Source organism: Petaurus breviceps, unplaced genomic scaffold (assembly GCF_028583685.1).
Source record: "Petaurus breviceps papuanus isolate PSGF00001 unplaced genomic scaffold, PetGlider_PUasm1.0 90683, whole genome shotgun sequence".
Lineage (NCBI taxonomy): Eukaryota > Metazoa > Chordata > Mammalia > Diprotodontia > Petauridae > Petaurus > Petaurus breviceps.
In genome coordinates this window covers 401974-425870 of record NW_027187308.1, presented here as the reverse complement: position 1 = coordinate 425870, position 23897 = coordinate 401974, and the positions used below count along the sequence as shown (strand labels likewise).

Here is a 23897-nt window from a genome sequence, read left to right as displayed (position 1 = left end):
GTGAGGACTGGAACTTAGGTAGGTTAGTCCTCAGATGGTGCACATAGATTCCATTGACATGCCCTTACTTTGTATTTAATAATTTTTTTTTGGTTAATCAAATAAGAAAATAGGTATCATGAACTTAAGCTGTTATCCCAATATTGCATCTCTTGGAAAATCAGATTTTCAATTACACTATTTATATTTATATAAATATATATTTCAGTTACAAAGTCCACCATAAATGTAAATTTTATATAGTGGAAAGAACATGGAATCTGATGTCAAAAGACCTGGATTTGAATCTTGGTTGTTCTGTTTTCTAGCTATGTGAGTAAATCACTAAACTTTCTGAGTTGTGAAATTTAACAAGATGATCTCTGAGGTTCCTTATAAGTCTAGAGTCTGTGACTAACCATATTCAGGTAATTTAGAATCACAGGATGTAAAACTTAAAAAGACTTTATAGAATATTTAAATACCCTCATTTTTATAGTTGAAGAAATTGAGGACCAGAGATGTTAAATAAGCATCCACATGTTTAGGTGTACAATAAAATTCAATACTTAATGCTATTTTGATGAGAAAAAATAGCTTTATTAAATGAAAGCAAGAGACTATGAAAGATTTAAACAATTCCTATGAGTATTCTGTATGTTTTAATTAACTTTTTGCAAGGCAATTCATTAATAAAAGGAAAAGAAGAGGAATAAGAGAATGCTTTATCTGCCAGAATCATTATATGCCAATTTATTTCCCCCTATAAAAATCTTAAGGCAGGAATTCCTAACCTTTTTCTGTGTGTGTGTGTGTGCATGTGCATGCATGTGCATGCATGCCATGGACCTTTTTACCAGTCTGTTGAAGCTTATGGACCCTTTCTTGTAACAATGTTTTTAAATTCATGAATTATAATACATAGGACTACCACCTAGCCAATTACAATTATCAATTAAAAAAAAAGTTTACAAACCCCAGGTTGTGAAGCTCTGCCTTAGGAAAAATATGAATTTCCTTACCCTCACCTTTCTGTAGAAAATCAATTTTAATAGTGTGACCTTGGTCCCAACTCATTCTATAAAAATGTAATTTTGGTATAATACCAGCTGACGTTTATATAGCCCTTTATGTTTGAAAAGTGCTTTAACTTAATTTATCTCATTTGAATCTCCCAGTAGTTTTGTGAGAAAGGTTTATAGATATTATGATCTCCATTTTATACATGAGGAAACTGAGGGTTAGAGAGGCTAAATGAAACCACCCATGATCCCATCACCAACAAGAATTTGCAGCTGGATTCAATCCCAGGTGCTTGAATCCAACACTCTCCACAGAGTCACATTTGATTTCTACTATCTATCCTTCATGTACATCTGTGTGCATTGCTGTTATCTTCCTTAAACGATATACTTCTAGAGCACTGGGACTATCACAGCTGCACTGAAGAGTTTAATAAATATTTTACAACTAGTTAGATAGATAAAGCATTCATTAAACACTTTGTGCCAGGCACTGTCCTAGGAGCACTGAGAATATAAACACAAACAAAAAAGATAGCCCCTTCCTTCAAGTCACATTCAGTGAATTTCACTAACTTTTCTACAAAATGCACCCCCCCTTCCCAACTTCTCTCTTTCTCTTTAAAGCACAATTATACTTCAGATTGCCCAGATTCACAGCATTGGAATCATTCTTTTCTTGGTCCTCTTCCTTACCTGACAATTCAACCACAAACCAGAAATCCAATCAGTTACCAAGTTTTGTTGATTTTGTCTCCTAAACATCTCTCTGCACCCACACAGTTAAGACATTAGTTCAGGTCCCTACTATCTCTTACCTGAAAAATTGCAATGTGGATTTCAGTTGGTGTCCCTGGCACAAGCCTCTACACTAGCCAGTTTTTCTTCCACATAGCTGACAAAATAGCTATAAAATACAGGTCTGAGCACGTCACTTCTCTGCTCCAGAAATTCCAATGATTCCCTATTACCTCTAGGATCAAATACAAACTCTCCTGTTTGATATCTAATGCCTTCAAAACTTAGCTGCAACTTGCCTTTCCAGACTTAATATCTCTTCCCTCCATGCACTTCACAGTCTAGTTAAATTGGCCATCCTGATGTTTCTCACTGACAGGATTCTTTCTCTTATCTCCATGCCTTTGCAAGGGCTGTCTATCCCCATTGCCTGGAATTTACTCTCCTCACTTGTTACTCTTAGAATCTCTAGTTTCCTCCAAGGTTTAGCTCAAATATAATCTCCTAAATGAGATCTTTCTTGATGTCATCAGGGCCCTCTCCCAAATTACCTTGTAATTATTTTGTAATGTACTTACATTTGAATGTGTTATCCTTACACATGTGCTGTTTAATGAATGCACTGTAGAAAATAATGAAACCAGACAGCCTTTGACCACTACAAATTTGCTATATAACTTCAACTGGGCCCTCACTCCTGTGAGGCAATCCTTTTACAGCTTCCTAATTAGCTCACTATCCCACTCAACACAGTAATTCTTCTAGTCTTTTTTATCCCTCCTCAAACTTCCCATGGCTCCTCATCCCCCTTACTCTCTTAGCCAAGAAACTTTCCTATTTTTAAAATAGTTTTTACTGAAAAATAAATTAATGAATTGAAAATAAAATAATTAAAAGTAAAAGAGATTGCTCTTTCTTCCACTACCTTCTCTTTTACTTAGCTCATATAATGAGATGGAGCTTCTCTTTGCCAAGGAAAATCCCTTTATGTGCACAAATGATTTCCATTCTGTTCTGTCTCTTCCAGGAAATTGGCCCCTATTATCTCACTCTCACACCTATCTTCAACCCTTCCCTCTCTACTGGCTGCTTCCCTATCACCTACAAACATGCCCATGTCTCCCCCTTCCTCAAAAAACCTTCACTTGACCCATCAATCTCCACTAGTTGTTGTCTCATATATTTTTTCTCTTTTGTAACTAAACTCCTTGAGAAGGCTCTGTACAATAGAGGTTTCCATTATCTCTTTCTCTCACTTTCTTCTTAATTCTCTACAAGCTAGCTTCCAACCTCATCATTCAACTAAAACTGCTCTCTCCAAGTTTGCTGATGATCTCTTAATTGCTAAATCTAATGGCCTTTTCCCAATTCTCATCCTTTTTGATCTCTCTGCAGCCACTGACCCTCTTCTCTCTAGATGTTCATAATGTGACTCTTTCTATCTGCCCCCTCTTCAGCCCCCTTTTACTGGATCCTCAACCTGATCAAACACTGTAACTGTAGGTATTCTTGTCCTACGCCCACTTATCTTCTCCTTCTATATCCTTTCATTTAGCAATCTTATCATCTCCTATAGATTTCAATGATCATTTCTATGGATTATCACATTTACTTATCCATCCCTAATCTCTCTGTCTAGCACCAATCTCTCATTTCCAACTGCCTATAGACATCTTAAATGGCATATACTTTAGGCATTTTCAGTTCAGCATATCTAAAACTGAACTCATTATCTCTCCCTGGTCCCCAAACCCTTCCTTCTTCCTAACTTCCCTATTACTTTTGAGGGTACTACAATCCTGCTGTAGCAGATAGAGTACCAGGCATCAAGTAGGGAAAACTCATCTTCCTGAGCTGAAATCTGACCTCAGACACTTACTAGCTTGTGTGACCCTGGGCAAGTCACTTAACTCTATCTTCCTCAGTTTTCTCATCTGTAACATGAGCTGGAGAAGGAAATGGCAAACTACTCCAGCATCTTTGCCAAGAAAACTCCAAATGGGATCACAAAGAGTTGGACACAACTGAAAATGATTAAACAACAAAAGCTTCCTTCTGGTCATTCAGGTCCACAACATAGATGTCATCCTTGACTTCTCATTCTCTCTTACTCCTTATACTCAGTCTATTGCCAATACCTGTCAGTTTTGCCTTCATAATATCTGCCTCATTTGCACCTTTCTCTTCTCTGATACCCCTACCACCCAGGTGTAGGCCTAGATTGTTTCAATAGCCTGTGGGCTGGTCTGCTGTCACAATTCTCTCCCCACTTCAGTCTATCCTTAACTCAAATATCAAAGTAATCTTCCTAAAGTTGAGACCTGGCCATGTCACTCCCCTACTCAGTAACCTTCCTATCACCTCCATGTTCAAACAGAAAATCCTATTCGGCTTTCAGACCTCTTTGTGACCTGACCTCTCTGCTACCTTTCCAGTTTTCTTAGACATTGCATGGTCCTATATACTCTGTGATCCAGGGACAATGGCCTTCTTACTGACCCTTGAAGAAGACATTCCATCTCCTAATTGGGTATTTCCCACTTCATCTCTACACCCAGGATCCCTCGCTTCCTTCATGTCCCAGATAAAATATTACCCTCTACAAGAAGGCTGTCCTAACATTCCATTAATTCTTCCCTCTCTTATTTCTAGTTTATCTAATATATAGTTTCAATGTTACCCCCTTTAGTAGACTCAGTAGCTTGGGATCAGTTACTCTCTTTTACCTGTCTTTGTATACCCAAAACTTAGCACAACACCTAGCACATAGTAGATATTTGAAAATTGTTTGTCTGACTGACCAATATTAATGTGATTCCCTGGAGGGCTGAGATGATTTCATTTTTTTTTAGGTAGCTAGGTTGTTCGATGGGTAGAGTGCTGGCACAGAGTCAGGAAAATCTGACACCTCAGATATAGTTACTAGCTGTGTGACCCTGGGCAAGTCAGTTAACCTCTATTTGCCTCAGTTTCCTCAACTCAGAAATGGGGATGAAACTAGCATCTACCTCCCAGGGTCGTTGTAAGTATCAAATGAGATAATAATTGTAAAGAGTTTAGAACAATGATTAGTCTATAGTAAACACTATATAAATGCTAGCCATTACTACAACCACCACCACCACTGTCTTTGTATCCCCAGTGTTTAGCAGAGTCCCTGACACAAAGTTGTGTTTTATAAAATGCTCGTGGGTTGACTGATGGTGTTTCATTGTCACTGAAGTAAATTGTGATAGTGATGGTGACCTCTAGATAAATTCCAAAGAAAACAGTAGAATCTATCTATTGAATTTCCATTCAACTTATAGTTAAATGTACTATTTTGTCACTCAGAAGGTAATGATGTTGTCAGGCCATTCTGAAACAGCAATATTCTCTGACACAAATGGCTTTGTATTTTCATACCAGAAAGTGATGCCTCAAAATGTATACAATTAGCTAATTCCTGTAAAGCATCTGATGTCCAAAATATAAAAGTAGTTATATTCCTTAGAAAGTTATATTCTGTGTAGAGTTTTGTCATTATCTATTTTAAAAATTTGCCTCCTCCCCCAAAAATCTGTGACTGTAATTGACTTGTACCTCATTTTGACAAATATCCTATACTTCAGAATGTTATGTTGAGAGATTATTCTTATTCTCTGGTCAGCCTCTTGTGTTTCCACTTGATTCTATTATTAGCCTTTCTGGCTGCATTGTTCTTCATCTCTGGTTTAATAACCCTTTGTAAAAATACTTAAATAATTGCATATTTCTCTTAAAGTATAGCCCATTTTCACGTTTTATTGTACGCTATGACATTTTGATAGTAGTAGTAGTCGTAGTAGTAATCATTCATAATAATGGTTTGCATTTATATACCACTTTCTAACCAGAAGGCTTGAAAGGCAATTTAAAAGCTTACTATGTACATATCTCTATGTGTGCTTGTACACACACATAGTGTGTGCCAATATACTCACAACATGCATACTATACCCTCCCATCTTCACCCCCCACCAACCCCAAACCAGTACACATTCTAAAATGCAGTTGTTCCAAAAAGAAATATGGCAACCATTCCATATTTGTAACTGGGTCCAATAGTCTTTAGGCTGTAAAGCTATGAATAATTTATCCAACTAAAATTACAGGGGGAATTCTGGTAAGCTAAATGTAATTTCCCAACTTAGGCTTGGCAAGGAAATCAGGATAAACAGCTCTTTCTCTTGCAAAAGGTGGAACCAGGATCATTAGTGATGACAGCCACTGTGGGTCTTAGCTGGCACTTCATCTGAAAGAGTTAAGACATCTGTAAAAATTAGGAAACGAACATCACCAAATTGGTATGGTCGCCTGCCAGAGAACAAACTATTGGTCAGCCTATCACAGTAGTTGTAAATACTGCACAGCAGAGGAGAAGCTGACACGTTCATGAAAGGCCTTGAAAAGAGATTTTTAAAGTAATTTTGCGTCCTTATCCCTACCGCCTGATTCTCGTTTGAAAAGCCCATGGCATATAAGCCACAGCTTATGTTTGTGGAACCTTTGTCTAGTGCCTTCCTTCCTAATATCCATATGCATAGAGGAGTCAACAGTTCACCCTAATGAGTGTTTTTCTCTGATGTTTAGAACCCACTTATATTCTCTTGACATTAGAATTCAAGTCCTCTTCTCTTATCCCACCACCCACCCAGGAAGAGGTTCAAATAGTAGTCTTGGCACAATCTTCAAACAAGCAGGCTAGAGAGAACAAAGGTGGGTCACTCCCTTTTCAAGATTCACTGAGTTGCTGGTTCTTCCTGCTCAGTAGCCAGTAAGGTGATTTTTTCATCATACTTAAGTGTCCATTATCTTTCACTGTAGTCCTGTTTCCCTGAAAGTGGTCAGTAAAGGCTCATTACTTCATTAGGTGTGCTCCAGTCTAACCCCACTAAACCCCCACACACAGACGAACATACATATATACACACACACATTGCTGGTAGGTTTTGATTATTGTAAATATTTTCTCTTCAGTCACCACAGGTGATGGAAAAGGAATACCATGGCAGTACCCTCATAACTCAGTTTCTGGCTTTTAAATCCTCCAAGTTTCCTTGAAGGGAAAATGATGTGAATTGCTAGTAACTTTCAGTGTTGTAAGGACTTTTTGTTTGCTTCTGTCAAGAATGGGATATAACCTAAAATAAAATCTAAATGCTTATGGTAGCAAAGTTACACAATATTCAAGAAATTATAAATTCAAAGTATTCTACTAGTACTTGCAGTGGTGTGAATAGGAAATTCCCAAGGAAAATGGCTCTCTTTGACTTTCTTATTATATAAATGTCAATTTATGTTTGCAAGTGGGGAGCAAAATAAACAACAAGGTAATTTGTACTTTCACTGAGATAGAAGTGGAAATGAATATTTTTAATTTTTTTATTTTTCCTTTTAGAATATAAGCTCTTAGAGGACAGGAAGAGTTTCAGTTTTGTCTTTGCATCTCTAAAACCCTTGAACATTACCTTGCTTGTAATAGGAATTTAACGTTGAATGAAATTGAATTATTTCTTCTGTATTTTTCTGTTCTGCCAAAGCTATTCTAGTTCGCAAGGAATGCATTCTAGATTAACGTCTTGTACCTTCTTTTCTAAACTTTGAATTTCCATGCTTGACTAACACAACACTATTCTTTCAAAGTACTTCATTCTTTTTGAAGATCTTATTTCTATCCCTATAGAGACCAAATCTTCCTAAGAAATTGTTATTGAGTTTCTGAACTACTCTGGAGATTTTTGCAATAGGTCCTTTTCCTCTTCAGGGAAGAAGAGAGGGGAAAGTTGGCATCTGTTATTGCTATCTTGTTGGTTTTCCTTGTTCCCCATGCCTTTTGGTAATTTCTCCTTGTTTTCCTTTAGCTTGTAGTATTTATTCATTTTTAAAAAAGATGATGTCCCTTCCAGTTCTTGAATTAGGATGCTGATTCTGTTGTATGTGGACCTCTTTTCTTACCTATTTCTTCATTCTCTTTCAGTTTTCCTGCAAGGTTTTTTTTTTTCTCCCTGTGAAAGTTTTCCTCCCTCCTTTCTTCTCTTTTATCCTTGCTCCTTGTCTACTCTACTTAGTACATTGTTTGCTCTTCTGAAGTGATGAGCCATCTTGATGGAACTTGAATTTTTAAAAAATTCAGAAATGTCACATACATGCCAGATAATCGCCGAAGAAAGAAAATCTAAATAACTAATGTGAAAGAGGGCATCCTTTTAAAAATTTCTTTTGTTTTTGTTCTGTTTTGTTTTTAAGAGCAGTTTGGTATAGTGGAAGAGTACTGGAACCAGAGAGTTAGGAGGCCTGAATTGCTGTCTCAGCTCAGCCACTAACTAGGCGTTTAACTGTGGGTGGGTGGTTTAATATTTCTCTACTAGATTACAGTTTTTCCTAATTTGACTAATCCCTCATGTCCCTGTATATAATCATTTCTTGCATAGTAGAGCAGTAAAGGTGCTTTTCTGAACCAAGGGTTTCTAAAAACTTCAGGTTCTAAGGCAAGACAAAATATACCATCCTCTGGGCTATCATTGATTCCTATTCTTCTGTGTGTAGTTCTAAAACCCCACTGCTTTCATTTTAACAGGGGCAACCATGTTAAACATGCCATTTCTTCTTTTACTTTTTCACAAGCTTTTGGATGGCATAGCATTTTGGATGGTTTAGGCTTGTTACCTTAGTAACCTTCAGGGGGTTTAACTTTTTTTCTATTAAGGAAAAAGAACAAAGCAAGACTCACAAAGATAATTTTTCATTGTGAGTCTGAGCATACAATGGTGATTCAAATAAACCTCTTTATAACAGGTTCAAATCTCTCAGTCTGTAGTTGAGTACTGTTTGAAATGCTGTATACCTAAGTACTCCTTGTCTAGATAAAATATTCATCATTTATATGTATATTCATTTACATAAGAATATATGTTTATCTATTGGGTTTTTTTGGGGGGGAAGGGGCGGGGAATTGCTAAAAGGAACAACGTGGCCAGTTGACAAATATTTGAATTATGACTCTAATCACAATTTTGTTTTGAAAATTTTCCATTCCTCTCCATCTAAATTTTATTTATGATGAGGTTTTGATATTTGTAATGCATTGGTTAAGATGAGGTTCCCACCACACCCCTCTAGGCCTCAGCAAAATGTAAAGCTATTTTAGTGAAGAAGAGTTTAGGTCATTTTAACTCTGCGTTTCTTCAGCACCACCTGGTGGATTAAACGACTTCTGTTTATTTTTATCCTGGTTTTGGAAACAATTGATGTTAATCAAACTCTAAAACCAATTAAATGTATTTCCAAGGCCCATTGAGTCTTGATCATCTGTGTATCTACTGAAATTTCAAAGGTCTTTTCAGGCAAATGGAGGATTAGCAAAGTTAGAGAATTTAACCTTCTATATTGTCATAATATTTTACAACCCAGTGTTTAAAATAATAGCTACATGTCTTCATAGTTTTAATAGTATATAACATAGACATGGTAAGTATCTGTATATGTGATATATAATATTAATGCTATAACAATATAATATATATTACATATGATATTTCACTCTATGTTTCATTTTTCATTTTTCCCAGTGATTAACACAAGCCAAGAAATTTCTATTTTTTGGTAGCAAATTATGTTTGGAGTTTTAGAGTTAGAACTTTTGAAAGCAATTTTGGGAAATCACTTTATGATTTAATACATCTCAAATAGTATGTTTAGGTAATAAAATTCCTAATCCACCCTTATTATTTATTTTTAATTTAAGACTAGAATTTAAGTCCAATGTTAATGTCCTGAATAATATGGGCATTTTTTTCTTTCCTTAATGTTCTTATTGTGAATGGAAAGTGAGTTTATCATGAATTATGTAAGTGGGCAGTTCTGTGGAAAGAACACTAGATTAAATTTGAGTCTCAATTCTACATATTCAAATCACTTAAGCCTCAGTTTCCCCAACACATATGTACTTATAAAACCCTCTAAATACTGTTTTAAGGTTTACAAAACACCCCCCTAAAATAAATGTTAGCCATTAATTTATAAACCTTAAACAGTGTTCAAATTCATGTTGAGAGGCCTCCTTGTGTAGGAAGTAGAGTGGGGGATCTTGAGTCAGAAAACCTGAACTTGATTTTGCCTTAGTCATTTGCTAGCTTTGTGACCACAGTCCTTTAACCTTTCTGATTCTCAAAGTGCCTGCCTCACCGAGTTTGTGGGGGCTTAAATGAGATAGCACATAGGAAGTATTTTGTAAGCTTTTTAGGTCAATTTTGCCCCATTTTAAGAAAAAACTGCTTTACAGAGGTATCCAAAAGTCTGTATATCTTGGCAGATAGTGAGTTCCCTTCATTAGAAATCTTAAGCAGAGGCTTAGTAGTGAATTTGGAAATGTAAAGGGGATTTGTACTTCATATAGGTGATTTTGGAAGTCCTTCCAACACTAAGATAATAACTAAATGGCCAAAATAACAGTCTGTGTTCATTGTTCAGAGGATTTGCAAATCCTGACTGTAAAAAAGGCTAACAGATGATACCTCTTAGAACCAAAATGATCAGCATGCTTATTTTCAATAAATTGTTATCCATCCATTATTTACATTAGTAAAGGCAACGAGAACTTCAGATTACATGTAGGGTCTGCATTTCCAGTGTTAACTTCGGTGGAGAGAATGTTACTACTTTTTAAAAATTGCTATTAAAAATAAAACAAATATTTATGAATTTTAAAAATAACATATAGATGTCAGTTGTTATCACTGTCATTATGGCTATCTCATTTTTTTAAACTGTAGTGACTATCTTGTTTTCAGATTTTGCTTACTGATGGACAAGACAAAGTTTTCGAAGGAGAAAGACAAACATTATTTAGGTTCAGTTTACAGCTTAATGTGTCAGTGAAGTCTAGCTGAAGGAGCCAGTCTATCCTCAGAATACACTTTTCATATATTTATGTACCCAGAGGGCAGAATTAGCCCTGTGCATTTGAACTATACCTTGGAAAGTCAGGGTACATACTGAATAAAGAGTCAGTCTTGAAGCAAGGAAGACTAGAGTTCAAATTGAACCCCTGACACACCTTTTGGAGGTGTGATCTTGGTCAAGTCCCTTAAGGTATCAATGCTCAAAGCAGTTCTGTAAGTTGCAGAGACATCATGAGAGTAGTTGTCAACCTGCAATGGTAGAGGGAGTTTCTTCATTTGGGAGTTCCCTGTAAAATCACAGTCCAGTTAGTTGCTTTCTCTGTGTTTGTGTTGTACAGTACCAAAAGGGTTAATGGGTATAGAGAAGCTATTAAAATTTGAACAACAAATATGTTTAATGCCTTATAACCCATTTAGGATAAATAATTACAGTAATGGAATACAACCAACTATACAAATACATGCTTCTTTTTAATCTTGAACCAGACTTAATTAATTTACCTTCCTGTTTTAAGATAATACTTAAACATTATTCTCTGTCTTTTTTCTCCATAGGCCTTGGATTGTATACTGTAAATTCAGTATATGGAGATACCATTGTTATGCCTTGCCGTCTTGAAGTACCTCAGACCCTTATGTTTGGAAAATGGAAATACGTAAGTATAGCCTACCTTGAACTTGGTTAATTGTCTCCCATTTTCAAAATAAGATTCCTTCTGTGAGTAAAATGGGAGCTTCAAATTAACATAATTGCAATATTCTGCTGTCAAGTAAAATGTATGAAGGTAAAATTAGTCTTATAAATATGCCACAAGGATAATTCCTTGAGTCCTGCATGCCAGAATCTATTCTTCACCCTCCTCTCCCCCAAATGCCTGACCTATTCCCCTAGATCATATTAGTCTGAAAAGACATCTTTATGCATTAGAAGTGGTGATATTCCTAGGACTTACCAAGGAAGCTTTATGCCTTGTCTAAATGTTCAGGAGCCATATTTTAATGTCTCTCCATTATTCCCTGGTTTGCAACATACACTTTTCAAAGAAAGTCACTTAAAGCACAATTTAGGTTTGATGTGTAGCCTCTGAACACATAGTAATATTACAAGTGTAGAATAAATAAATTGGGATGTATTCATTAGATTTATGAATAGCCAGGTGGGGTTTTTTTTAGACATTTTTTACATTTGTGTCCCAAATTTTACCACCTATTATTCTCTTTTGTACCTCCTTTTCCAGTCATGACCCTCACAGAAAATGACTTTTCCTTTTACTAAAATTAAGGTCATGATTAGTCAATTTCCTACCTTTATAAATGTAAATACCTCAGTGTAATTATTTACTCTTTCCTCTTTCCTTCTCATGTGAGGGGAAGATCTGACCCTGACACCTGACAAAGCCTCAACTCTCCACCTGGGCTCTCGATCCAGGCTTCTCTATATCCTCCAAAACTTTGTTTCATCAATTATCCCCTTTCTCTCATGTATCTTCACTCTCTCCCTCTCCAATTTCTTCTGACCATCTGCCTACAAATCTGCTCAGTTCTTCTTAATCAACTATCAGGTCTGTAGCTGTAGCCTAGATGGAGTATAGCTTTCTCCCATTCAGATATAAACCCACTTTCCTTTTCCCTTTCACTACCAAGCTTAATGAAAAAAAAAAAAAGCCTACATACAATGTTTTTTTTTTTTTCCATTCATTCCCATCTGGTTTCCATCCCCATTGTTCTATTGAAAAATGCTCTTTCAAAGGTCACTGATGACCTCATAATCATTAAATCCAATAGCCTTTTCTCAGACCTCATTTTTCTTGACCTTTATGGAACATTTAACATTACTGACCCTTGATGCGCTTTTTTTTTGTCTCTTGGCCTTTGTCGCACCATATTTTCCTAATGATGTTCTTACCTCTGTGACCACTCCTTTCCTTAATCCTCTTCCTTATCCCTTAGGTTTTCTCAGTTTCTCTCTTAATGTCATCCACTCTCACAACTTAAACTATCACCTTCATTTAAACAACTCCCAAATCCTTCACCATTCCCAAACTCTCTGCTGAGCTGATTCAGATTTCTAATTACTTACCAGGTATCTCTAACTGGATTTCTTAGCAGCACCTCAGATAGAATATGACAAAAGAGAACTTGTCATGCTTCTTTTAAGCTGACTGCTTCTTTGGACTTTCTCATTTCTTTCTTTGTCATGACCATTTATCCAGCCAACTGGTATTCATTGACTTTTCCTTTGCCTTCCATTTGCTATATACAATCAGTATCATGGTACAGTTGGAAAAGTGTACAATCTGGAATCAAGGGACCTGGATTCAGATGCTTTGATGCTATGTGACTTTGGACAAAGTATTTACTTTCCTTCGGCCTCAGTTTCTTCATATGTAAAATGAGGATATTGGACTATATGTTTTTGAGGTGCCTTCCACCTCTAAATGTGTGATCCTATGAAATATATTTCCATTCTATTCCTACCTTTAATTTCCATTGTTACAGCCCTAATGCAGGTCATCATTTCCACCCAACTGTGTCCCCAAATCATCCTCCTAACTATTCTCTCTCTACCTCTGGACTCTTCTTCTGCCAATCCATCCTTTACTCCACTGTCTGTCTGATTCACCTTTCTTGTGCCTAGTAATAAGTATTTTTAGATAGAGTGTGCTTACAACCTAATAATGAGTAGGGAGGTGGGGGAAGATTCATTTTCGTGAGGGAAAATGAATAATTACAGTCTCACAGAGATAATTATTCATTGTCCAGCTATGTATACAATAGCAGTTCACTGGATCCCTTACTTAGATCTGGAAAGATTTTAAAGAAAGGCTAATTTGCTTTCTGACTACTTACAGAAGACTAGAAGGGTTAAGCAACTTGCCCAAGGTCACATAGCTAGTAAGTAGCAGATCCAGGACTCCAGCTAAAGTCTTCTGCCTCCAAATTAATTTTTTTTCCCTATGCACCCACTACCTGTAAAGTAACTTAAGTAAACTTTCTCTTTAACAGCAGAAAACATTCTCACATGTCATATTTATAATGTCTTCCATAAAGAATAGTTAATTACATTATGAAATATTGTAAATAGTCATTTCCTGCCTATTGACATAAATAAGAATCAGGGGGAGAGAGAGAGAGAGAGAGAGAGAGAGATAGAGAGAGAGTGGGAGAGAGAGAGAGAGAGAGAGAGAGACTGTAACAGAGAGAGAGAGACAGAGACAGAGAGAGAGAGGAGAGAGAGAGAGAGAGAGAGAGAGAGAGAGAGGAGAGAGAGAGATTGAGATTGAGATTCCATATAGGGGCAAAGATACCTAGGAGAGAAATATTCCAGCCAGTCTGGCAAATATATATAATGGATTTAATTAACATTTGACTCTGAAAAAAACAACAAAGATCTAATTACAAATTCAGATAATATCAGATTTAGAAGAGACCTCACTAGTCCTCTTTTTGCAGTCCTCCACCAGAGAGGATCCACTATCTCAAAAGATCTTATTCTACTTTTAGAATAATTGTTAGGAAGGGTTTTTTTCTCTTTTTTTTTCCTCTGCATCAACCCTAAATCTAATTCTTTGCAATTTAAGCCACAGCTTTTAGTTCTTTCTGCCCTCTGATGCTGAGCAGCACAAATCTAATCTTTCTTCTATGTTAGAGTCCTTCAGACATTTGATATCCTCCCTAAATCACTTACCCAGACTAAACCTACTCATTATCTTCAAGAGACCATTTGTGGTATGGTCTGCAGCCCTCTTATCATCCCATTTACCCCCTTCTGAATGGGCTTCAGCTTGTTTATGGCCTTCATATAATGTGGCATCCGAAAGGGAACAAAGTTCTGCAGATGTGGTATGACCAGGATAGAATACAGCAGAAATATCAATTCTCTTTCTGGACACTCTTCCTCTATTAATATAGCAGTGTAACATTAGCTTTTATTTATTTATTTGGGTACAAAGTCACACAGTTGACTTATATCAAGATTATAGCAGAATAAAACCCTCTGACCTTTTAAAAAGTGTATGTATATATATATGCACATATATGTATATACATAAGCCATTATGTAGCCATACCTCATTGTTTCTGTACTTATGAAGTAATTTTTTTAATTCAACTATAAAACTTAACATCTATCCCTATAAAATTTAATCTTATTGAATGATGTACATTATTTTAAGCTGCCATTAAAAAAAATCCTAACTGGCATCCATTATGTTAGCTATTCCTAACAGCTTCATGTTATATCTGCAAGTGTGATAAGCATGTCTCTGATAATAATAACTATTATGATGATTACCATTGTAGGTAACATTTCTATAGCTCTTACTATATGCCAGTCATAATGCTAAGCATTGATAATTATTATCTCATTTAATCCTCACAATAACCTTGGAAGGTAGGTGCTATTACTAATTCCATTTACCCCCTCATCCACAGGTGAGGCAACTGCAGCAAATAGTACTTAGGTGACATGTTCAGGGTCATATAACTGGTAAGCATTTATGACTGTATTAGAACTTTGGTCTTACTGACTCCAGGCTGAGCACTCTAGTCACTGCACCACTAACTTCCCCATTGATTGAAAACATTGACTAGGACCAAGGACAGATCCCTAGGGCACCGCACTAGAAGCCTCCCCCAAAATGCTCTTTGGACCTGATATTCAACCAGTTCTGAATCCTCCTGACTATACTAGTATGTTTCTATCTCATTTACAAAAGTAGCATAATAGACTTTGCTAAAAATATAAATATATTATGTTATTAGCATTTGCCTGATAATATTTATCTATTGAAAAAGATAATGTGGTTAATCCAGTATGATCTGTTCTCAATTAAGTCATTATAGGTTCTAGGGATCTCTATTTCCCTGTTTAAATTCTCACAAACTATTCCTTTAATAATACATTCTAGAATTTTGCCTAAAATGGAAATCAAGCTCATTGACTTAGAATTTTTTAGATTTCCTTGTTTTCTATTTTTTTTATAATTGGAACATTTGCTCTTTACCAATCCAGCAACACTTTTTCCTCCATCATCTTATAGAGATTGACATCAGCCCAGCTGTTTCTTTTAATAACCTAGGATACTTTTCCTTCATCCTGGTGACTTAGAAGCACTAAAGTTAACTAGATAGATGCTATCTTAGTATACCTTCACTTATCTTGAATCTTGATGGTTCATCATTTTTGTTCCATTCTTCATAGTCCAACTGTTAGTCAATTTTGAGAGAGAGGGCAGGACAGAAACAAAAATGAGAGCTAAGCAGGATTACCTCCTCATCACTGTAAACCATTATCATTATTACATTCATGCCAAGTATCATGTTCTTCCTCTGCTTAAAATACTTCAGTAATTCCCTTTCACCCTCTAAATAAAATTATAACTTCTTAGACTACCATCCATAGCCCTCTTCAGCCTGAAGGCTTCCTGGCCTTTTCAACATTATTTCATACTATTCCTCTCCATGTTTACTGTGATGAAGCCAATTGTCATATTTGAATTTTTCTCTATAATCAAATACTTATATCCATCAAAAATGCCCAATACCATCATTCCTGCATTTGCAGAGTTTTCCCATTTCTGTGCCTTTACTCACAGCAATTCCTGTGAATTCCTCACCTCCCTCCCATCTCTTTCTATTGTATTTCTTAGGTTTCATCATTTTCTAATCTGCATTATAGTTATTGGTTTGTTATTGCATATTATATTTTATATACCCTCTAGATATTGAGTTTCATGTGACCAGAGACTTAATTTCTTCCTCATTGTCTTCTTCCCTCTTTCTGCTGCTCTCTTCCTTCTCCTAACTCTCACTCTCCCTCATCTCTATATCTACTCAGTCGCTAAGTCTTGTTGATTCTACTTCCACAATATTTCTTGCATCTGTTCTCCACTCACATAGTCACCTCTCCAGATCAGGTCTTCATCACCTCTGATCTGGACTATTGCAATAGTCAACTAACATGTGGGAAAAGGATTAGTTTTGCCCTTCTTGACCCCAGAAACAAGAATCAGGAGAAAAGAAGTAGAGAGGCAAGTTTTTATATCAGAAAAAAACAAACCTATGAAGAGTTAGAGCTTTCCAAAATGGAATGAAATGAACTACTTAGAGAGGTGTTGGGTTCTCTTCCTTGGAAATCTTCAAGCAAATATTTGATGACCACTTATCATGTGTATCACTATATATGTAATAGTGGAGATGCCTTTTGGGTATGGGTTGTACCTTATGGCTATTGAGTTACCTCCTAAGTCAAATTCTATGATTCAATAAAGTCTATCTATTTGATATACACCTAACAAATCATATCACTAAAGAGTCATACTTTCACTAGAAAACACCACTGACTCCCTATTACCTCTAGGACCAGTTACAGTGTACATTTCTCTTTCCTTACATCTTCTACTTCTCCTTAAGGAACTCACATTGGATAAATCAATGAGAAAGCATTAATTAATCAATTACTCTGCGACTGGCTCTGTGCTACAGCTGCTTTTTGATTGATTTATCCAATGTAAGTTCCATAAGAAAGAAGTGGAAGATATGGGGAAAGAGAAATGTACACTGTATATGGCCAGTAAATTTAGTACTTACAGCATAGTAATCATGGATTCAAATCATGTATATTTCAAGTAGAGTTTATCTTTTTCACACTTTAGATTATACACTTAAAACCGTGCTTCAGTTATTTATACAGTTGATCAGAGGTGGGGGGGTCAGGTTTCCATGAATTCCATGACCCCTCAAAATTCTCCAAGTCTGACCTGTATTGTGATCAGGTCAGGTAAAGGAAAAGGTCATTCACATATAGAAAAATAAATTCATAAGTAAATATCTGATATCTACAAGAAGGGTCTAGTTAATCTCAATATCTAAATGAAGAACCATCACTTAATTCGAACACTGTTGTTCTATTCAACTGGTGGTATTATCTTTACTACAGTGATCTTTGCTACCTAGGTTCTGGGGTGCAAGATTTAGATTCTTGGCTTTCTTTTTTTATTCACTTCAATAAACATTTATTAAGCACCTACTCTGATGTTTCTGCCAAACCACCTACTTGAATAGACATAACAAGTGAACAAATATTACCATGCCCAAACCTTTGATGCCTGAACACATTTTGTGAATTTAAGTGGTAATTCAAATATGCTACCTTTATTATGACTAATAAATATGTTTCACCATTATAAAAAAGGGAAATTAAAGGAAAGAGCTAATTAGATTCTTACACATTTTTTGAGGTTAGAGACTGAGTCTTGCCCATACTTGTATCTCTCCACACCCCAATAGTACTTAGCACAGTGCTTTGCCTATGACTAAGTACTCGATAAATATTTGTTAAATTTGTTTAATGAATGATTCTTGGGAATCCCCTTCTGAACCCATTGGAAGAGCCAGTAGATTTCCTGTCATTCGAGAATAATCTGCCAAGTGGCATCTCCCTAAGGTAGTAAAACTTGGCTTATACATCTTTAGAGGTAATCCCCACAGTACCTACTAGAGTACCTTACATATCATAGGCACAATAAACATTAACTGATTAAATGAATGAACATCACAATAGTCAGTGGATATTTAGGTCTGCTGATTTTTCTCCTAATTCCTTTCCAGTGGTTTGTAGTCAAAGACTGAACCTCCTAACAGTGGTGGCTAAAAACATTTGCCAATAATATCCAAATATTTAAACCACTCAACAAACCCAGACTTCAGTACTTTTCAGGACTCATTTAGTAATAATCAGTTATTTTTATCATCTTCACCTTACAGACATAGCACTTTGTGCTTTTCAAAGCACTTTTTGAAGTCTCATTAAATTTTGTCATTAATACTTAGGGAGGGATAGGAAGAGATGATTTCTATATACAGAGTGAATTTTAATGATGATTATGTATGAAGGGGAAAGTATCTCCCTGAAATCAGAGGGAGAAAAACTTTGTATTTTAGAAAACTCTTGATCAAGTTTTACCAAAAGTAGTGTTAGACTGTTGCTTTTAGCATCCAGTGATGGCTAAGATAATAAATATATGGTTTGCGGTTATTAATATTTGTTTATATTTAATATTATTGCTTTACAAAGACAAATAATATTCATCAACCGAATCCATTTTTAATATGTATCTGGTTAAAGATCAGACCTGCCACATGAGGTGAACAATAGACCTTTAAAGCATGGTGATAAAAGAGTCAATGCCAAATATGATTTGCATGGACTTTTTAACTTGTTTGCAGGCAAAATATATGCTTGCTGCTGTGGGCCTTTGAATTTCATTTTGTGCTAATGTTCATATTGTTTTATTTTCTTTCATTGTTTGTTTGCAATGAGAACATTCCTTGTCAGCATCTGAATAGATCACTGATTCTTGTCCAACACATCCAGGAGAAGCTGAAGGTTTTTTTTTTTTTAAAGCATTTATTTTTTCACTTCTACATGAACAAAACCAAATCCTGGAGAATAACCTCCAATTGCGTTTCTTATGAATATTAACTTTCCGTAACCAAAATTTATGTAAAGGCTTGCCTTTGAAATTTTTCTTCTTGGACAGAAACTGCAAATATTAGTAGAAAGAAATGCCCAAGGAAGTTATATTGTGCAGGATTTAATCCTGAAATATCTAAATGAGCCTGTGTTTAAACCTGAAGTAAAAAACTTATTTTTATTTTAATTTGTAGGAAAAGCCTGATGGCAGCCCAGTATTTATTGCCTTCCGTTCCTCTACGAGAAAAAATGTGCAATATGATGAAGTACCTGAATACAAAAACAGATTAAGCCTCTCGGAAAACTACACCTTATCCATCAGTCATGCGAGGATCAGTGATGAAAAGAGATTTGTATGCATGCTAGTTACAGAGGACAATGTGTTCGAAGCCCCGACAGTGGTCAAGGTGTTCAGTAAGTAGTCTCGGATATAACTGTTAAATAGGATCAATAGCGATGAGCTGAAAAATTTTGCTTAGAACAATGAGTAAGCAATCTGCCTTTTCTCTCTACCAGCCTCTATGTAACATACCTAGAAATCTTCATTCTGCTCATGTATGCAGTTGGCATTGAGTACAAGCAGCCTGAAATTCAAACAGTAGAGTTATAGTGGGAAGCCAGAAAATGTTCTGCCTTGTAAATTTTCCATGTGATAAGAGATTTTACTTAATAATTAACTTGGCCAAAGTATTTGGAATTTGATTGACCTTACAAATAAAGGCCTGGAACATTTTTTTTTTTTTTGAGTTGGGGGGAAGGGGTCAATTCTTGTTTTTTAACATTGAAAATTTAAAGTCTGTCTTACTGTTTTGCTCCCATTTATATTTCAAAAATTAAGTAACAGAGTGCCTATTTGGGGGGTAATTTGCCAGTTTTAGACATTTAGAAATTAGAAAATTGCTTCTCTAGACATGGGAAAGTAATAGCTTTGAGACTGAATAGCTATGTGGGAGGGAGCAGGTGATTAAAAGAAGAGGTAGGCAGGGGAAAGAAACTTGCAAAGAACAAAAAGTTAGAAAATTACAGTAGTCACAATCACAAAATTAGTTTGCCTAATGATAATATATGGCTGGTGTTACAATGCAAATGGTCCTGACAAGGAAGTTACTGGAGAGGTCTTAATTAAAGTAATGCAGCTTCTCAAATGCAAGTAAAAACACCCCACCTCAATTATATCAAAGAGATTTAGAAATTAGAGAACAAAGCCTCCCAAAGTTACTGTAAGGCAAATAGAGGCCTTTAAAAATTAAGTAATCAATCCTTCACTTAAGAAAATTTTTTTTGTATTATGTTGCCTCAGCCACACCTAGAAATTACTATAGTAAGCAAAACACAAGGCTCTCTAACCTAAAATATGTAGAGTAATAGTATATGCAACCAGGGAGGAATTTCCCTGTGTATTTGCATCAACTTCAAAGTATCTACCTTAGAGTGGGATTCAAAGAATGCTTAAATAATCCGGGTAAACCTTTGTACTCCAGAAAGACCCTCTAAAAATAAAGTTCATATTTCCATTGATTACCTTTCAGCATCTAGGGCCTTTTTCAAAAAGTCAGCCAAGAGTCCTGTCAAACAGTTTTATGAAATCAAATAAATAAGTGTTCTTCGGTCGGGGTCTCCTCCTCCTTTGTAGCTACATATCCATTTGCCAATGGATGCCTTGCTCATAGTCAGGACCAGTGATTTAATGACTGTAGACACTTCTGTGTGTCCCCTCTCCTTCTACTTTAAAGACAGCAACCTTTTGGAATGAAGCAATAAAAACTATTATGATCATTGGGCCTAATATTATCAATATAAGCAGATACAGAGGGTGAGCTATGGTAGAGATAAAGTTATAGAAATGCAATATCTCTCTGTGTGTTCATATTCACCTATAGAACATAAACTAAGTGGTTAGTGTTTTATGGCTTTGCTTTGTTTTAACATGGAGAAAGCATGTAAAGATAGTAAGAAGAGAAATGATGAATTTTTGTGTTTTTGGTTTTATGAGGATTGATTGAGATGCCATTTAGCTGTGGGTTTTGGTTGTTTTTTTGTTTTGTCTGGTTTTGGTTTTTTGGTCGGGGTAAAGGGGAAAGGAGGATGATCCAAGGAAATTTCGGTTGGTCTATTTCAATAAAATCTGAAAGCTGCTTTAGAGCACAGAGGATTTCTATGATTGTGAAAACAAACTTCCCCCACCTCCTCTGAATGTTGTTGAAAACAAAGTAACTCTCAGAAACAGAATCTGCATTCCAGGCTCTGGGCCAGGGAGAATTTAAATAGACAAAGTGACACACTCTTAGAAATGGTGTTTTTATACAAGAAACCGTGAGACCCTCCAAGTCTGACAGAATGAAGTGAACAACTCATGATAAAGACAATGTTTGAAAAAGCATATACAATCTTGACTTAAAAAAAATGTATTTACTTTGGGTCATATTGGTAAAGCTAACAGCAGCTGTGACAAGGATGCTTTTATGTTATGCAGTGTCTATATTGTAGTTGTCTAAGAGTAACCAGCAACATCAATCAGCCCTCTGTTTCCCTCTGTTGAGTCACCTAGCAACATACATGGGGTAAGACACATTTGAATATGGCTAATGCGAACCAATCACAGAGCCACCTATTGCACATTACCATACACATGGGCTCAAAGAAAACTTGTGTATTCTAACTAGTGGCCAAGGCTGGTGATTCTAAAATGAGGGGTTTGGGTTTTGTTTTTAAATGGAACTTGCAAAGTAGAAATCATACCAATAAACAGGCACAAATTCAAAAAAAAATCCTTTAAAAAAAACATAACCACAGAATTTTAGTAACTGACACATATGAAAATCAAAAGAGTGGTTGCATTGAGCAACTTGGTGTTAATGAAGTCATCCAGCAGAAAAGAAAAAAAAAACAGTTTGCTTTTGAACTTGGAGTGTGAGACACATGCAAATAGTCTGCCCTGAGATTATACAAAGAGCATAGAATTCAAATGTTGCCCCTGTAGAAGAGGCAGGATCGTCTAAGGAACCTAGGATACTTGTGGGTTCTACCCATCTCTTAGAACTGTGGGCAAGTCCGTTAACAACGTCCCTGAGGTCTCAAATACCTCATCTGTAAAATGGGATAGGGATTGAACTGAATTGTTTCAGGGTCTTTTCCAGCAGTGAGATTCTATGACCGTTGGAGAGGAAAAAGAATTCTCTTTGTGTGCCCATGGATATGAAGAGTGGGCCTTCATTAGGTAATGTTGGCTGTATTCCACAGGCAGTCCAGAGCCCTTCTATCATCATCTAATTTCTTTTTTCAAGCTGGCCTTCAATATCCTTTCATAATTAGATTATGGTTGCCCACTCAAAGTATGAATAACATTGCTATGTTTTAGATCCTCTAGTTAAGTTTGGGTGCCTGTCACTGTATGACCTTTCAATCTTCGTGCTTTGTGAAGCAAATGAGACTACAATTCATCATGGTCTTCGCTCTGCCCTTCCTTTGCAACAAGTTCACATCTCATCATTATGATGGACCTGGGTTCTCACCAATAACTGTAATTATTTCTCAACCTTTTGAGTTTGTAAGGGGATAAAACTGAGAGGTGGCTAGGTGGCACAGTAGTGGGCCATATTCAGGAAGACCTGAGTTCAAATCCAGACCCAGATTTTACCAGCTGTGTGATCTCAATCAAGTCACTTAAATTATCTTTGCTGGGGGGGGGGGGGTGCTAAGTGGTGCAGTGAATAGAGCACTGGCCCTGGAGTCAGGAGGACCTGAGTTCAAATTCGGCCTCAGACATTTAACACAAAAAACTAGCCATGTGACCTTGGGCAAGTCACTTAACCCCAATTGTCCTGCCCTCCTCCCTCCAAAAAAAGGAAAAAAAATATCTTTGCCTAATTTTCATCAACTGTAAGAAAGGGACAATAATAGCACCTAACTCCCAGGGTTATTATAAGGATCAAATGAGATACGTATTTGCAAGGTGCCTGGTATGTAGTAGTTGCTATATAAAAGTTAGTTTTTATTTTTTATTATTATTAAATTTTGAAAGACGCTGAAATTCTAATTGTACAATGGCATGTGCATCTGCCTCTTTTTCTCTGCACCCTTTCCCCTGACACGTACTCATATTATGAATTCACTGGGTTGAGTTACCTTGGAACATGACTTTTTAAATTTTTTTTTCAATAAACAAACATCTATTTCCTTTCCCTTCCACCCCTTGCTTCCCATTAAAAGCAAAAATAAAAACCTCGTAATACATATTTACATACATGTATGGTCAAGCAAAACAAATTCCCACATTGGCCATGTCCAAAAATGTATGAACTGCTGCAGAATGAAGTGAACAGAGCCAGGAAATAGCTGTTGTAAAAACGAACAGTTTGGAAAGACCTAAGAACTCTGATCAATACAAGGACCAGCCATAATTCCAGATAAGTGGTAATAAAGAATATGATTTTGAAATCAACATTGGTAAATGTGAGTGAGATAACTTTGCATTAAGTGTTTCATCCTCCTTCCAACAAAGTCCTATTCTGGTCCTTCATTATGCCAACACAGTGCAAATCTGGCACGTCCTACATCAAGCTGGAAAGAAATCAAGAATGGCCCTCAGTTATGGACTGACAACTGTCTATTGTCTGAGAACCAACACATGGAGTTTTGTTGTGGTTTTTTTTTGACTTGGTTAGTTGATTGGTTGTTGTCAGTTCTCAAAGAGGACCAAAATGGCATCACTGTGTTGGGGTCAAGGTACAGTGTGTCCAACTGTGGCTGATCAGGCCAATA

At 36.2% G+C, this 23897-nt stretch overlaps 1 protein-coding gene and 1 long non-coding RNA gene across 6 annotated transcripts in view; one reads left to right on the top strand and one right to left on the bottom strand.

The window, feature by feature from the left end:
* Positions 1-3545, bottom strand: part of LOC138144012 (uncharacterized) — a 152479-nt gene extending 148934 nt beyond the window's left edge. Inside the window, exon 1 of the long non-coding RNA XR_011163844.1 lies at positions 1820-3545. This is a non-coding gene — a long non-coding RNA (uncharacterized lncRNA). The remainder of the gene's footprint in view (positions 1-1819) is intronic.
* The window catches only part of ALCAM (activated leukocyte cell adhesion molecule), a 252179-nt gene that overhangs the window by 185298 nt on the left and 42984 nt on the right, over positions 1-23897 (top strand). For all 5 annotated transcript variants that reach the window (XM_069065305.1, XM_069065304.1, XM_069065302.1 and 2 more), the window contains exons 2-3: positions 11216-11316; positions 19331-19550. In XM_069065305.1, coding sequence (XP_068921406.1) covers positions 11216-11316; positions 19331-19550 — 321 coding nt within the window. The remainder of the gene's footprint in view (positions 1-11215; positions 11317-19330; positions 19551-23897) is intronic.